At 31.2% G+C, this 18,203-nt stretch overlaps 1 protein-coding gene across 3 annotated transcripts; it reads left to right on the forward strand.

Annotated features, from left to right (window-relative positions):
- Positions 1-3,072: 3,072 nt before the first annotated feature.
- LOC112006002 (homeobox protein knotted-1-like 10) lies at positions 3,073-10,932 on the forward strand. Of its 3 annotated transcripts, none has more exons than XM_024038312.2 (6): positions 3,073-3,622; positions 3,781-3,977; positions 4,173-4,283; positions 4,478-4,622; positions 8,934-9,193; positions 10,420-10,932. In XM_024038312.2, exons 2-6 carry the CDS (start codon positions 3,849-3,851, stop codon positions 10,615-10,617), a joined length of 843 nt encoding a protein of 280 aa, XP_023894080.1. In that variant the 5' UTR covers positions 3,073-3,622; positions 3,781-3,848; the 3' UTR covers positions 10,618-10,932. The 3 variants fall into 3 exon arrangements, with proteins under 3 accessions (XP_023894080.1, XP_023894079.1, XP_023894077.1); XM_024038311.2 differs by having other exon boundaries at positions 3,073-3,235; XM_024038309.2 differs by having other exon boundaries at positions 3,073-3,977.
- The last annotated feature ends 7,271 nt before the right edge of the window (positions 10,933-18,203 follow it).

An 18,203-nucleotide genomic window follows, 5' to 3' on the forward strand; every position in this document is an offset into this window, starting at 1 on the left:
ACCTAAATTGTAAAACCTCATCCACTCGAATTTGCTTGGAGTTTCATACAATATAATTTATATAAACAGAGCTTTGGTTGAATTTTCTGGAAGGAGTAGTCAAGCTCAAGCCATGTCACCGCTGGCTTCAATTATAAGTGGAATTATAAACGCAAGTACTTTCTTAACAATACATATCTATTTGGAATATAGTGGACCTTTGGCTAGAATATTTTTTCTTTGCTGAAGAAAAAAAAGGGGTTTGTACATACGTATTATCACTATCATTTACCTACTTAAACCTTACTCTTGTATGATGTGGGATTGTGAGCAATAATAGAGTTTGTTATTATTTGAACTCATAACTTTCAAATTTGTAGGTGTGATGATAATGAGGCACGAGAACTTCCTACTACTGAGCTTTTTATAGTTTTTTTTTTTTTTTTTTAAATTTTTATTTAGAAATTTATACATTTGAGATTTCCAAAGCAATCCATTTTAAAAATAATACATTTCATAATTGGGATGAAACAGCGAGCCAAATCTATGATAGGTTATCTATCATAGATTTTTTAATTTTTTAATTTTTTTTTTTTGTGATGAACTATAGCCAAATCTCTAATGTGATGGCTCTAATAAGGAAAATGATTTTGGCTTATAAAAGAGCCCTGCCATTCTCCTCCCCATAGTCGTATTGTGTTATGATGACTTTTGACTTTGTAAATATGATTTTCAAAATAATGTGGATTAATTATTTTTCTTTATGTCATATCAATGTGAAATACCTAGATGCCTCAAGGGGAAATTTTACACAAATTCAAGATACACATCCAAAAACTAGTGTAAGGGACACGGTCTAGTAACAGAGCTAGGAATTTACCTTAGGGGGGCTAAATTGTATATACAATTTAAGCCAAGAAGGAAATTTCGTGAACCAAGAAGCACGAAAAAGACAGATGTTTTTCTTCAGAAAATAAATACTTTAAAAAGATGAATTTGATATGGTTCAACTTTTAAATAAGCACGTTTGATCATAACATTGATTGACTAGATAGTTCCACATTTGAGTGCATAATCGTGGATCTTATTTTAATTAAGTAGCATATAATTCATTAGAAATAAGTGCTGAAGATTTAAAATGAACTTTTCATTTTCCACTTTTGAAAATCCAAGAGAATGTTCTTTGGATTCAATCCTTGGAGATTTGAAAAAATGCTCATTGGAAGTTGAAGTTTCAACGATCAACATTAGAATCCAAAAGTTTATTATTTTTTGAATTACCATATTCATTTCTTTTGAAGTATGAATCAATGGTTTTTGGCTTGCTAGATTTTCCAATTAAATTCAAACACTAAGGATAATCACAAAAAATAATAATAAAATACTATTAGATTAAAGATTGCTGAATAGTAAACAAACATTCATTCAATTTTTAATGCATTAAAAAAAATATATTCAAACTTTCAAACAAAATCAATTACATGTTATATTATTTTATTTATAAATTAGATGATATATTAAAGTATATATATTTGTATCAGGTTTAATAACAGATTATTGTATTAATTTATAATCGTTTAAATTTTTTTGAAAACATTATAGGCATGACAATCTGAACACTATATATGTTTTTTTAATTGGTGATCTAAACACTATATATATATATATATATGTTAAAATAACATGATATATATATATATATATTTACTTAAATAATATTTTTACTTTTTTTTATAAAATAAAATTATATGTTTAATGCTTTTCTCTCTTTATTGATGTTCCCTCTCAGGATTGTGTTTTGTGTTTTGTGTTTTGGGCTGTCTCCCTCTTTTAGAGTTATGTGGCAAATAGGACAGTAACCCATAAAAATTGTGTTATTTGAGCATAGTAAACACTAAATTTAGATAGGTTATTTCATTATAGCATTCTCTACAAAGATTTCAAAAAATTTAGCATTTAACATCTTAAAAATTTACTTTATTTATTTTAACAACTCACTTTACAATACACCTAACATTAAAAATTTTATATTTTTTACCACTTCATTAAATAAAGATAGTGAGAGAAAGTTTGGTGAGAAGAACAAAGGAACAATGAGAGAGAAAAAATATTTTAATTAAAGTAGTATTAATATATTCTTATATTTATAAGATTTGTATGATAGTCCACTGTAACTCAAATGCTAAAATTTTTAACACTAGCACCTTTGTTGTAGTGTGCCTTTTGGAATAAATTGTTAAAAAATAGCATTTTTAACTTTTTAACATTTAAGAGCATCTTCAGCAAATTCATCAAATTTTTGTACTGTTTGGAGAATAAACAGTGATTTTTACCTTTATCTATGTACTTTTTCAAATATACTTTCTAACAAATTTCCTATTTCATTCTCTATCTCATTTAAATATTATTTCTTCATTCATCATTTATTCTTTTTTTAACAACTACATATCTTTAAACATTTTTTTATTCAACACCTGATTATTATAATAAAAAAAAAACATTTGAAAAATATACAGTAGCCCATCATACTTAATGAGCTACTATTCATGAGCCAAAAAAAATTCTAGATATTGAGAATCTATTGAAATGGCTTTTTTTGTCTCATTCTTTATTATAAAGAATATTTTACCTTTATATATATCATTGGAGATGCTCTAAGAACTTAAATGTGAATGCTCTTAGTAGTTTAACCTAAATATCTGAATGTTTAGATTGTCATGATTTTTAAATCCTAGGATTTGATACGATGAAATTATGTAAAGGAGTTAGTACTCATCACCTAGAACAAAAAAAAAAAAAAAAATTGATGTTCATGCCAACATTTTTATCACGGTGCATAATTGCTATTTCACCAGAGAGAGAAAGACAGAGAGAGAGAGAGAGTTTGTGAAGGAAGGGTGAAAGGAACAGGGTAGTGTACAGTACGAATGGGTATGAACTAACCATGCATGTTGCTGTTTGGGACCCACAGATTGAGACCTCTAACCAATAAGGTTTCAAAACCTGTCAAGAATGTCATGTCAGAGTAAAACCTGGCCCTATCAGATAAATGAGCCTCTATAAATACGGGCTACTCACGCCAACTTTGTCAAGACTCCCACTGTTTAAGTCTTTCACTGCATCCAAAGTCCCTCAGAGTCACAGACTCACAGTTTCTCGGCTCTCTCTATTTTTCATCACTCTTTCTCTCTCTCTCTCTCTCTCTCTCTCTCTCTCTGTATTTCCCTTATCCAAATTTTCTTCGAAAAGAACATAGGTCTAGTCTCTTTTCCTTCTGGTTTTAGTTATTGTTCAATCTCTTTCTGTCTATAGTGACTGACTTTCTTTGGTACTCTTATATCTATAGGATTCTGAAAGATTTATTTTTTGTTATAATGGCGGCTTGTACTAATCCCAGAAAGATTTACTGTTTCTAGTTTAGCTCATATAATTGGTCTTCCTTGTGACTGTGTTTTCTGTTTGTCATTGACTTCAACATAAAGAAGAAACACTTAAGAGTCATTTCTCTTTGTTCACTTTGCTTAAACCTAAACTCTGTCTCTATCTTTTATAAAGTTTCCATTTTTTTGGTGTTAAAGCTTGTACTACAAGTCTACAGCAATACCCAGTAGTGGATGGATCATATATTTGCTTAAACCACAATGTATTTGTCTCAAACATTCTCTCTTTCTCTCTCTGTGGGATTCTTCTTGAAATAGGAGTTTCTTTAGAGGGATATATAGCATAGGGACTTGCACTATTCTTGAATTTCAGTATCTATGGAAGAGTTTTACAGGCTGAATTCTGTGTTGTCATGTTCAGATGAGATTGTTAGAGTTGACAACATTGTTGATGCTACTGCTACTACTTCAGCTGGATTTCTTTGCCCTATGGATAACATGCTTCAAGTGGCTGAGACTGAGGTCACCGAGTCAGAGATGACAGATCTGATCAAGAACCAGATTTCCAACCACCCTCTTTATCCAAATTTGGTTTCTGCTTATGTAGAATGCCAAAAGGTAGCCCCTTTTTTTATTGGATAATTTATTGGTTCCTTTGAAGCACTATATATTATTATTATTTTATTATTTGATTAGCCTTTTAGAATTGCTTTTATTGTTTCCAAAAACATATTTTTGCTTAATGAAAAAGTGAATTAGTGAATGATTTTTTTTGGGTTAATGATTATTTATTAATTTTTGTGGGCACGAAAGGTTGGAGCTCCACCAGAAATGGCTTCTCTTCTTGAAGAAATTTGTAGAGAAAACCACTTATTAAGCACTTGCAGTGAGATAGGAGCTGATCCAGAACTTGATGAATTCATGGTACTTATTTTTTTCTTTGCTTTAATTTTGCCTTTTAGACTTATTATAATATTTGTTTAATTTGGCTTCCAAGAAATAATAGTAAGAAAAGAAAACTTGGAATCTGGTTACTGTTTCCTTTCTTTCTTTTAAAGTTTGCTGTTCTCTGAGTGGCAAAGGTGCATGTTACTTACTGTTCACTATTGCTTTTAAAGGAATCATACTGTGAGGCTCTACATAGATACAGGGAGGAGCTATCCAAGCCGTTTGATGAAGCCACCACATTCTTGAGCAGCATTGAATTACAGCTCAGTAACCTCTGTAAACGAACATTGACAAGAAACTTAGATTATCGCTCTGGTATGGTTTTTTTAAATTATATTTTTGAAACTTTTTTAAACAGTGAGAGTTATAATTTCCTGTATGGATATGCACCTTCAAGTTATTGCTAGAAGTTAATAAATGGGTCATGTTGTTTTGTACTGGTGTGTTGAAGCTTGTGCCACCCTAACCATTTATTCTCTCTCTTGGAAGTTAATATATTCGATTTGTAAAGTTTATACAATAAAATTTGTATTAATAAGGTAAATAAATAGTTTTTTATCGTTGAATTGAAACAAAACTTTGGAAACCTCTAAAATGAGCACTATTGACTGAGTCCATACTCAGAAATTAATTTGAGGTATCTTTTAGCTCCCCACCCCACCCCACCCCACCTCACCTTATCTTATTTGCTTTTGTACAAACACATGTTTTAACAATACAAATCATGAATTCAAATGCACCTTGCTTGATTTGTTTATGTTTCTTGGACTATAATATATACTACCAGAATCAGAGCTCTAGGCTTTGGTTGTTATATTTTATTAAATCAGTCTGCTTTGTGATCATGTTACATGGGATTAGAATCATAAAATCTTTAGAGCTCCTAGAGTAACTCCACTGTAGAGTTCTTAAAATCCTAACCCTTCATGGTTGTCATAGTGATCATTATCTTTCATGGATACCAAAAATAATGCTAGTTAATGTTTGTGTAAATGTTGATGATGCGGCAAATTTTGGACCATTTATTTAACAATGATTGATTAACATTTTTAGAGTACCCTAAAACCCTTATCAGTTATCAGATCTCAATCTTGTAAAGTGTTTTTGTTTTTTATTTCTTAGATGAGTAATCATGTAATGGGCTTACCACTACTATTTTTCTTTATCTTTTTTCAAATAAAACATTCATGAAGTTTATTAAACTGTGCAAAAATCAGCTAAGATACTAAACCATATTCATGAATATGTAGATCAGAATGGATCCTTTTTGATTAACCTAGTTTATGTAATATAATTGAAACCCCGACGCCTTAGTGACTTAGTGAGACTTTAATTGAGTAGTTAATATAACATATAGAGGTTCATTTAACCCAAGAGGCATAAGCCAAATGGGTATGAGCTCAACTATGTTATACTAACCACTCATTCATCTCATTAGTATTTAATGTTGGACTTCACTCAAGAACTTACTGTAATAGAGCTCTTGAAAGTTGACATTTATCATTTTTATATACTTAGAATTTAGATATATACTGCTATTTTAGACAATACTATTTATATGTATAGTTTTGAATTGTTTGAAATATATATTAACTTGACCATTATGGGTAAATTTTATATGGAAGAATACCCTGAACATTGAAAAACATCTTACTTGAATGGAAAATAGACATTTTATTTTCTATAATTAATTCTATAAATCTAGGTAGTCAGTTTTAAGGTTAAAAAAAAAAAGTAAAAATTTTCTTATTGGAAGGAAAACAAAAGTAGAATTAATTTAAGAGTTGTATAACTGATTCCCACGAATTGTTAGTATTTTCTATCTAGAAGATAAGAGTTAGAACTTTCGTGTTTTATGCGATTTGAGATGGTGATAGAATTGTAATTCTTGAAAATATTATCAAATGAAAACTAAAATTTCAAGAATTCTGGTGAGTTAAATATTCCTGTTCAAAATCCCAACCAAAGTTAGTATTAAAGGTGATAGCTTTGCTTCATTTATTGTATCACTTGCTTTCTTTAATGGTGATAGGTGACTTTAGAGTCTGATGTGGATGGTTTCCAACTAAAATTTTAGGAATAACTTATTACTTTGGGAGAGGCTCTCCTCCCATCTAATCTTCCAATTGCCTCCAAATTTTAGACAGATGTGAGTGGCATTTAAAAAATTCAATGGTCTTAAGAAAATTTATGTAAACCATATAAATCAAATATATATCCTATGTGTCGCATTTGAATAAAAATATGAAGAGAATTGGAGGATTTTAAATGGGAAGGAGTATTCCCCTGGTTAAGCTTATAGCAAAGACATAACATCGATTATTTCAAACTGTCCTGAAGAATTCCAACTGGTTAATTTCTTTTCATCTTCGCTGCAGAAGAATTAAGATTCTATTATGGGAACTCCCATCTTGTTCCATAACTCATTGCTTGTTTTACCATTAAAAACTAGCATCCTCTTTTACATGGCATTTAAGTGGCATTTAAGTGTAAACACTTTTTGAATGGAAAATAATTTATACTAAATGCCATAGAAAACCTATTTAATTTTCAATCAAATAAATAAAAAAGACAACCTAGTAGAATAGTTAATAGTTAATAAATAAACTTATTAACTATTCTACTCATAATAGTTCATGGCTATGGTTATTTATTTATTTTTGTTATTTAAAGTGTGCTGTATCAACATTGGTAAAAATGCAACACCAGCATTGATGAAACTTGCCTTCTAGGGAAAATAGGCTTTCAAATGTGCACATCACTGCATGCACGCACAAATTCATTGTGATTGCGTATGTCTTTTTCTTCATATTTATGAACAGTTTGACTTTATTTTTTAATAAATACATAAAAAATATTAAATGTACCTTAACTCGTTAACGCCTATTCAAGGGCGGAACTATATATTGACTAGGGGGCAATGGCCCCTCCTAATTTTTTATTTATTTAATTTATTCAATTTTTTTAATTTATAAAAATATTAGTATATTAATAGGTACTAATTTTAGCAATTTTTTTCAATAAAATTACATTTTGACCCCCTTAACAATGCCATCAATTCTTTTAAGAATAATGTTATAGTCACACTTTTTTACAACATTTTTACAAATTATTGAGGTAGCAAATTTTTATTAGTTTGCACACTTGCATCTTTTTTTACTTATTAATAACCACTTACCACATTATCAATTTGTAAAAATTTTGTAGTTTTAGCATTTTTTACCTTTTAAAGGCCATAAAAATTAATAGATTAAATCTAAAACAAAATATACAAGTCTAAAAAAATTAGCCCAATAACAAAAATTAGCAATAATAAGCTAAAAAAATTTAAGCCCAATCAATCTATTTTACCCAAAACAAACAACTTAGCCATTTAAAAAGTTTTAAACAAAAATCCTTAGTGATAAAGTAGTAGAGTTGAAGGCTGGATCTGCTGCACACAGCTAGCAGCAGAGCCGCTCCTTCTAACTCCAAGTCCTGGCTCCATCCCTGCGTCTATTGGTTATATTTTGCTTCTTAGGGCTAACATTGGTACCAGTAGTGAATCCATACCAAAAAACCACCCAGAAAACTAACAAATGTGGAAAAGTTAAATATTTTGTCTGATTGTGTTTGAGTGCTTCTTCATGAGGGCCTGAACTGTTTGAATGGTAATTCTGTAGTGATGTGTGTCATGTCCATGAACCTTCTTAATTTGTTTATATAAAGCTGGAACTGAAGATGAAATTTCATTGTTCACTAGCTACTCTTAGCATGTTCCGAACTTAGTGCTAAACAAAATGGGCAAATAGAAAAAAAAAAGGTAGTTTTAACTTCTGGAGACACTGTTTGTTTATGAAATATCCCTATTAGGTTATGCATGAAGTTAAGGATTTAAAATCAAGATATTTGAAGAACATTTATTGGAATAAATTTCTTGATATGAATTCTAACATGATGTAATATTATTTAAGGATTTTTCTGTAACAAAACTACTTTGGTTAAGTAGTTAATAATAACATCTTCATCATTTCAAATGTACAAATTAACGTCTCACATTTATTCATGTATAGAAAAAAAATTGCACTTTTCATACTTTATTTAAACTAAAAACTGAAATCCAATATCTCTTCAAATATTTAATCCGAATGAAGCATTAGGGTTTTTAATTGATGTATTAATTAATGTGGTGAAAGTAGAGACAAAATGACTAAAATTAGCCACATGCTGCATAGCATTATTGAAAGTCATGTTTAATTGTTTCTACATGCAAATTCTTTTAGAGTTTGAACTTTGAATCATTTTTCTTTTTTCCACCCTCTTTAATGGATTACTGCTGAAGTTAAACTTCCAATAATTTGTATATAGATTGAATAATTTCTATTTATCTATGTCACATACATCAAAACCCTATGCCTGGGTCCACTGTAATTGATCTAGATAGATAGTACAAGTGGAATTAGTATGTTATTTGCTTGCACTACAAGTCAGTCCTAGTACATTGAATATTTGAATCTAAACTTGTAACAATTACAACGGGCTGTGACCATAAGTCTTTATATCTCTGACGACCTAATTGGGGTATGGATGTATTTGAACCTTTTTCCGATTACCATGTAACTTTTCTTTCTTTTTATGTCTACTCAGATGAAGGTGCAGTTGGGACTTCAGAGGAGGAATTAAGCTGTGGGGAGGTGGATGCACCTGAAAGTCAAGAGTACTCTTCTGGTGCTGGAACTTCAGGTGAGCAGGACCTTAAAGGAATGCTCCTTCGTAAGTACAGTGGCTATCTTAGCAGCTTGAGGAAAGAGTTTCTAAAGAAAAGAAAGAAAGGAAAGCTACCAAAGGATGCAAGAACTACATTGATGGACTGGTGGAATACTCATTATAGATGGCCATATCCTACGGTAAGTTCAACGCGCGTGCACACACACACACATGATCTCATGGGTGTTAACTTATCCTTAATTAGTTAATTTCTTCTTTTTCCCTTCATATTTTCACAGATCAGTACTGGCTTTTCTTAAAACTATAACATTGTACAATTTCCTGGCTGATTGAAAGTGCAAAAAAGTATATATATATATGGAAAAAATTGGAAATGAAAAATTAACTTACCAATAATCTCTTGACAATACTTGGTACAACAAAGATATTCTTAAAACTAAAGACACCAGAAGAAAAAGTACTTTGAAGCTTAAATATTTCTGCTCCTGTGACTCGTGAAACTCTTAAGTTCACAAAACTAGGGAAACAAGGTTGTTTTATAAACAATAGAGGCTAATCCTTGTGCTAATGTTTTATAGGAACGAAATTTCAACTCAACTCAATGAATATAATAGCAATATTTTTGTTCTTAATTTGATCTGCAAGATTTCAATTGCAGTTAAACAAGGAAGAATTACTTGAATTCAAGTTCTAATACCATTTTGATAAAATTTATGGCCATTGCTCTTATGGAACTAAGTGGCTTTGGATTAGTCAGATTAGTATTGGAAGATTGAAGTCTTAATCTATCCATGTACTGGCAAAGAAGTTCCAAATATCTATGTTATAGAGATATGGGTTCAGGTTCAGCCCATTGTATGGTCCTTACTACATATAATGTATCCTTAGGGTTAGTCTTATTATAAATACTAAGCAATGTACAGTAGTTTAATGCAATAATTTGCTCTGGGTTCAAGGCCAAAACCCATTTTACCATATTGCCTAGTTTGTACTGTCTAAATTCTAGTTATACTAGTAGCCAGAATTGTGATACTCTGAATTGTGCAGATGAGATGGTTATGCGTGAGTGTGCTGAGTCTCAAATTGACTGTCTATTAGGTCGATCTAAACTATATGAGCGATAACAAGGAGCTTTAATTATTACTTGATCAGCATTTTTAGGGTATAACTTAGATGTGCTACATCTACTTTACGACGTGTATTGTCTTGCACATTTTCAGTGAAATTAGCTCCAAGATTTATGTATTCTTTTTCTGCAGAAGATGTTTGAAATAAAACATAATGCTCAAAATTAAAATAAACCTGTTGGACTTGGTACTGCCATCATATAATTTCAAAGAGTCCAAGGTTATGCATTTTGTTGTTTTCCCTTTTTCAAATCATAAAAGAATGGATGATGTTTCAGGAGGAGGAGAAATTGAAGCTATCAGAGGCTACTGGATTAGACCAAAAACAGATCAACAATTGGTTCATAAATCAGAGGAAGCGGCATTGGAAACCGTCTGAAGACATGAGATTTGCTCTCATGGAGGGTGTTACAAGCAGTGCTAGTGAACCTACGTACCTTGATACTGAAGGTGGAACAGGAGGTGATGATATTTGATTTGATCTAAAAATTTGGATGTAGTACAGGCTTAATTATCTGGTTTGGGAAAAGCTAAAACTATTACAAATTTTACTACATAAAACTTACAAACTAATGTGGCAATCAATGTGATTGGTGGGATTCAACCACCTTGCAATTGAATGTTTGAACTGTTTTTTGGTGATTGGCGACACATAAGTTTGTTAGATCTATGTGGTAAAATTTGTATTGTCCCTAGCATTATTCTACATGTAAAGGTGTAAAGCTCTTCTTTTCCTTCTTTCTTTCTTCTTTTTAGTTTTCCTTTATTTTTTAGTAGATTTTATTACTTAATAGTGGCTATTTCAATTACCAATCATTTACTTTTACAAATGTAAAGAATGCAAGATAAGATCATAGTTATCTATCCACCACTGTTGTTTCTTTACCATCAATTATGAATTGATGTTCATTGTGATCGCGAGTTATATCAGCGATAGCAGGCAGCCCTTGTAGCGTTCTGAGCGTGGTGTTGGACTTTGGGGCTGTACTATTTTATTTTTGACTACAGTTTACTTTTGGCCCATATTTGAAATTACTTTCATCTTGGTCCATAGTGTTTCAAAAGTTTCATTTTGACCCTTAAGGCTTGGTTCCTGTTTTTAAGTGCCATATAGGACCTGCCACGTGGCACATATCATCCTCACATGTCAAAAAATTTTACACATCACCATCTCTTCTACCAAAAAAAAAAAAAAACATGTAGCCCTCAAAAAATACTAGCGCTACTCATTTCTATCAATCACAAAACCCTTAAACCCTGTCTGCCTCCATTACCTTCACATTCCTGGGTATATCTTAAGCGTCTTATCCTTACTTGTGGCGTGTTTGTACAGCTCCATAACACTCGCTGGATTGCGCACCACTTCCTCACCGTCATAAACTATAGTAAGCTTAGGCACCAGCACCTCCACCTCTTCAAACCTCCCCTGCAGCTCAGTCAATAAATATCCTGACCAACGCACGGGCCAGCAAGTTTTGGTTGTAACATCTACAAGTCTTTCTGCAGGTTGAGCAAAAAACGCGAAGTTGAGAACTTATGGCACCAGCAAGTTTTGGTTCTAGCATTCATTTATCAGTTTTTATGGCGACAAAAATCAACTTATGAAGCTCTTGCCCTAACAAAACTTATTTTTAACACGGCAATGTTACCTAAACTCCTTCAAATGCCAAAAAAAAAAAAAAAAAAAAAAAAAAAAAAAAACCCTAAAAAACATCCTAAATGCTTAAACCCTTGAACTCTTTTTACCCAGGAATTTCTTTTGAATGTGGTACATTTGAAAAGGGTGACCATACAAAGTGCCTCTAGTGTGAGTGCGACCCTACAAAAGAAGCCTCAACTTCAGACTGAAAACTTAACTTTTCTTGCCTCAAAATTGGATTTCAAAGTTTTGGTTAAAACTTGATGTGTCTTGGCCTCTCATTTTCATACGGACACCAATGAAGTCACTAAAAGTTCTTATAATGGAAAGTATAGCAGTACACACTTGTAGGACGTGAAATTCTTCCCATACTACGCATTTTTGTATGATTCCCATATATGGTGCAAATGAACCAAACCCAAGTCGTTCATAAGCGACTTGCATGATGTACAGCTCTAATTTTTGGATGGTAAAACAGTGACAACATGTGCCCAAGTCCGTTATTATAGTTAAGAGTCTTGTGGCTTAACTAGTTAGCATCTTATAATATTTTCAAATTATTCAGGGTTCAAATATCCCTCCCTATTGTAATTATTAAATTATATAAAAAAAAATCGTCATTATAATTTAAAGTTTGTTGTGACTATTGAAAACATTTACGGCATTTTTTGTTATTTGATTTTAATTTTAATTTTTTTTGTCCCATTATTTTCTCATTTTGGTCAAATACTAGTCTTAAGAGCACTCATATCCAACTATTCAGAAGCAGAAAAAGAGAGTTCTATACACAATTATTTCAGCCGTGGAGTTTTGGTGGCGTTGGGCTTTGCTATTGTTACTAGGCGTGGGGCATCATTAGGTGTCAAGTTGTTATCGTGAGGTTTCATGTATTAGGAAATATGACTTTAATCACTTAAGTGTTAAAATTATGGTTAAGTGATTAAAGTCACAATATCCCAAAAGTTTAGTCGTGATGTTTAATCTAGTCACGAGGTACATTAAGACCAAAATCAACAATGAGGTTCTTACAAGGCAACAAATGTGATCTCATGACTACTTTAATTCAATCATATGTTTTGGCGGCAAATGATATGTGATATGTATTATAGATTTTTTTTAATAAAAATTATTATAAAATGAAGAGTGGAATGTATTATAAAAATGGATGACTAAACTAAAAAAAAGTGATTTTTATTACAAAATTTGACCAAATTTTAGCATATTGAATGCTTTTATAATAGCAGTAATACCACAATGAATTTGAATAATATTATACTCTCTAGATATGGGTACCAATGTGGGTTAGTACCAAGTCAAAATTCACTTGCCTTTTTTTTTTTCAATTGTCCTCCCAAGGTGATTAAAGATATGAGACAAGTCAAAATTCTTGTAATTGTTTTTTTTTGAGATATAAAAGTCTTGTAACTTAATAGCATTGCTTGTTCACCTTCATTTATTGTTGCAACTATGGAATTACAAAAGAAAATATATGGAACAAAATTTTAAGGGTTTTTTTTTTTTTTTTAAAGAAAAGTTTATAATTTTTTTTTATCCTTTTACTACCTAATAGAAAATACAAAAACCTTGAAAGGAATGTGTTTTAATTTTTAACTTGCGTTAATAAATTAGATTAGTTAAATATTAGCATTGATACATTATGTTGAATATGCTAGTATGGATGCGGAAGTGAAAGCATAAAGTATAGAATACAATAACACATGAGGGTTACATGGTTCAGCCTAATGGCCTACATCCACGTATAGAGGAAACCTTAAAGGGCTACATCAATAATATATTAGAGTGTAGTATAAATTCTGTATTATAATAAATTATAATATGTGTATATCTAGTAGACTAAACCCTAGACTAATAGACTTCTAGTAAAAGTAGGAGGCTTGGCTTGCATACAAAATAGAATTAGGCTTGGGCCTATGCTAATGGGATAATATATCCTAATATCCCTTCTCAAACTCAAGATGAAAGCTTGATGAAACCTTGAGATTTGATAAGATTGAGAACTTTTCAACCTTATCAAATCTCAAGGTTTCATCAAGCTAATGAGCTAATAGAATTAAGCTTGGGCCTATGCTAATGAGCTAATATATCTCTAACATCGTGGGTATTAATATATCTCCAACACTCCCTCTCAAACTCGGCTAAAGAATATGGTGGACAATATGGTAGTGGTGGGGTACTTTCCAGTGCCAAATCACATAGACGTGGTCACCAAACAAGGTACATAGGGAAACATTATTCCATGTTTCATATGGCTAAACAACATTGTGGGTCTACGGCTTTTAATTAATCCAAGTTTGTCTACATGTGTCCACAAACCTTTGCAAGCATATTATAGACTATGGAGTCACTCACACAAGGGGTTTCACAGCGTCACTATGGTTGGTTTCAAAAACCTAAGGGATTCAACTTTCAAGCATCTCAAAAAAAAAAAAAAAAAAAAAAAAAAGTAAAAATAAAAATTCACAAGGTGTTACCACGTCAGCCCTATCCACATATAGCTTGTTTTTAAGTGGTGTAATTCTATGCAAGGTATTAACACAAGATTTTATCTGTCATAGTAGTTCTATCATACCAACCAAGACTTTCACTTGCATGTTAGCGACACAAGATCTTGCCATATGAATCGAGCAGCATAGGTGTCACACTAAGCTATAAACATTCCAAACTCAAGCTTTGGTAGACCCATGTACTTTTAGGACAAGCATATTAATTTTAGATTAGTCAATGGTTAGCTTAGGGTTAGTCATATATTCTCTAGTAGAGTAGTATATTAACCTGACATTATGTCCATTGTATGTTAGAGATATATTAGACTATTAGAATTAGACTTGGGCCTATGCTAATGAGCTAATATATCTCTAACAAGATTTACCTTGAAGGTTGGAGTAACTTATTTTGAGATATGTTGAGAATAGTCTTATCCAACTTTGTTGTTAGGTTAGTATACAAAAGCAAGTCTGTGCACTTAGGCCCACGCATTAGACCATCATTCAAACACTAGCTAGGTTTCTATCTCTCATAACTTTTCTCTAGCAATTTCAATGTCACAACTTTATGCTACCCGTATTCTATGGGATTTGTAGTTGTGTAATATGGCTTGCTTTATAACTTGTCGTGAAACAAGCATCGTGTGCGTGGAACCACTTGTTACCAAATCTAAGAGGCACAACAAGATAGCTGAGAAAAGTGACTCGCCTTCAATCATGTTTTAAATCTTTCCAACTCACCTTTCAATAGCAGTGCATTTTGCAATCAAACTGATAGAAAAGTGAGCATAAATGAGGGGTAAACACATAATGCTTTCATGAGACGTGGATGAGTAGTAGATGAGTGTAACTCGATTTTTATAGAAGGACGTTTTCAAAAAAAAAAGAAAAAATAAGTGAGCAATGTTGGAAATACAAAATTTTATTTTGTTGCACAATTTATTGAGGTTGCAAATTGTGATTGATAATTTGACATAGTATCATTATTGTATCATTGATATCATTTTACTATATATTAATAATAATATGTCACCTGATTTTATAAAAAAAAAAAAAAATGTCACCTTAATAATTGTTTCAATTTTTTTTTTTTTTTAATCTCACTAGACTTGTTGATATTTTTGAGCTTCGTAGAGAATTGGTTTTCATTTATTAGAAGCCGAGATATCTTTGAAGCATGGTGAAGGATTAGAACTTTGAAAGTAATTCTTGGCCCACATGAATTTGGAGTGCAGTAAGTTGTTTGGGCCTAGTATTTGATTCTTAAAGTATTTATGCCGAATAGAAGTTTGAAGGGCTCTCCCTGTGCAATGGGCTCCTTGACAAACGCAAGAGGATGCTTGGGATTTCAAAGTACAGTGCTCGAGCTTAAATTGGGCCTTAAGAAGATGCATGATGCAGACACTGACAGAGGTTGAAGCCTTGTCCCTTGTGCATGAGCAAATCACTAAACCCCTTCCCGATCAATAATGATCTCAAACACATGGTGTATGTAAGCATCATTTCTTTTACAACATGTGAGCTCTACATAATTATGAAATCCATTTATCCACATAATGTGAAAGATATAATACGTACGTCGGATATAGAGTATATCTTTGCTAATTATCAATTTGGAAGATACAAATTACAAAGGTCAAATTTTTTATACTTTGTTTGGGAGTCAGTCCTTTTAATGTATTTTAATTTATTTATTAATCTTATGTTGATCATTTCAGCTGTGTCATGCATTTTTTTTTTTAATATCCTACAAGCTTATTTGACAAGCTCGATGAATGACAGCAATTTTTTCATGAATATTACGAAAAGCTTAACTTTGATTAATGCTAAATTTGACACTGACGATGCTAGCTAGGTATTCATGTCTAATTCAAAAAAATATATAATAGTTCTAATTGAGGATATAAATATTTTCACGTCTACGCTATCAACTAACACAAGAAATAATAGTAATCACAAAATTCTTAATATTTTACTTTATCCATTTCTAACTAGTCAAGTTCATTAGATTAATCCCTCAAAAAAAAAAAAAAAGTTCATTGGATTAAGCATAACATAAATTTAAAATAATCATAACCCTTAATCACATCACCCAATTTGATATTAAAACCTGTAATTAGGTATCATAATTTGACATTTGCGCATTCAATTTGACATGAAAGCATTAAGAACACCAGAATTCAAAAATCTAACCTTAATGACTTTAAATCTTTGATTATTCCTAAATCCATAATATTTTTCTCCAATTTTTGTTATCAAACACTAATTAAGTGTCCAATTACATATTATTTCATCCAGTTTATTTAAAACTTTACCATATTGAAAAATCCTAATTTTCATAATAAACTTAATACCTTAAAAACCCATTTTGTTAGATCCCTTCACTCTGGTCAAAATATGACTAAATTGGAATTTCAATTTTTTAATTTGGATCCTTAGTTACATTTTGAGCAATAAATTTAATATATTGAAAGTCATAATACAAAATGATCAATTTAAGCATAAAGCCCTAACCCTAATATATGAGATCTCTAATAATATGTTAACCAACCATTGTTTTGACTAACTGGTGGTTGTTTAAATCTTCAATTCAGGTTCTCAATTTCACTAGAAATTCCTAAATAAGCACTAATAACCCTAATTTTAGGATTTCTCTAATTCCAACCAAAGCAATAGAATTTTAGGAAAATTGACATCAAATATAGAAAGAACAAGCTTGATTGCTTGAAAATGTCTACGTGATGGAATGAAATATGTGAAGGAACAAAAATAGGTAAAAAAGGTTGATTTTTTAAGAGTTTTTTTGCAAAGTTTGCCAAATCTTGATAACATTGACACTAAGGAGGATAGGGGAAGGCTAGGTTGAGGTCAAGGAAGGCCAAACAGCCTTTGTGAGTTCTTATTTTGGTCTAGAAGGGCTTGATTTAAAGTGTTTTGGTTGTTAGAAAAGTTGTCAATAACAATTTGTCATGTTTTCCAAATTTCCAATAACTCATCCAGGAGAAGAGGCTTTATAATTTTTTAATAGCAAATGTAATTATGAGTTTATATATCTTCTAAGATGGTTAAGGAGATGGAGGAATATATATTAATTTTGAAAATCTAAACTTAATTATTTGTATCTATATTATTTATATTATTTTTGTTTTAACATGCATATGGCACGTAAACTTTTGGGTTAAGTGGTATAACAATATTTGATCCTAAAGCGTCAATCAGAATCTTCCCAAAGTGGAATCTTTTTGACAAATTGGTATTAGAGGTGATGATGCTATGATGATGTGCAACATGATAACAAGGTCATCAATATTTCTTTCGCATTGGAGTAGGGATATGGTGCATATACGTGGAACATTATTAACAAATGTGCATCCCATAAGACAAGCCCACAAATGATTTTGTAAAATTCCAACAAAGTAATATTGGCCAATAGTGTTAGATCAAAGATGAACATTGGTGACGCAACATGAGGTTCCTACGGATTGAGGTGGACATATGGGGTGGTTTTGTGGAGATAAGCATGTGGGGGTAGACATATGGTTCTTACAAACAACATTTAATGAGGGAAAGATTGTAAATATACATGTACAAGTGAATTCTAGGTGAGAAAAGAGTAAAAGGCTTGAAAATTGATATAAGGAAAAGTAAAAAGATACTCTAAGAGCATTGATTTAGAAACTATTTTTAGAAACTTTTTATAAGAATAAAAACTAACTATTTTTAAAGCTTATTATTATTATTATTATTATTATTATTATTATTATAAAAGTAATATTAAAACTTTTTAAAAATTTTCTATTAACAAATTTTCTAAAAACACCTGTTAACTGGACCCATTAATATAACATGATTGAGCCCAAATTTATAGACCAAACATTTGATTTAGTAGTATCACAATATCTTATATTAAGGTCGCAAT

Source organism: Quercus suber, unplaced genomic scaffold (genome assembly GCF_002906115.3).
Source record: "Quercus suber isolate HL8 unplaced genomic scaffold, Cork oak 2.0 scaffold_278, whole genome shotgun sequence".
Taxonomy (NCBI): Eukaryota; Viridiplantae; Streptophyta; class Magnoliopsida; order Fagales; family Fagaceae; genus Quercus; species Quercus suber.

Bases quoted from the DNA above. Each gene is read 5' to 3' on its own strand.
- LOC112006002 (XM_024038309.2), top strand. From the start codon at position 3,738: ATGGAAGAGTTTTACAGGCTGAATTCTGTGTTGTCATGTTCAGATGAG. The intron at 3,978-4,172 runs GTAGCCCCTTTT...TGGGCACGAAAG, and splicing joins CTTATGTAGAATGCCAAAAG to GTTGGAGCTCCACCAGAAAT. The intron at 4,284-4,477 runs GTACTTATTTTT...TTGCTTTTAAAG, and splicing joins CAGAACTTGATGAATTCATG to GAATCATACTGTGAGGCTCT.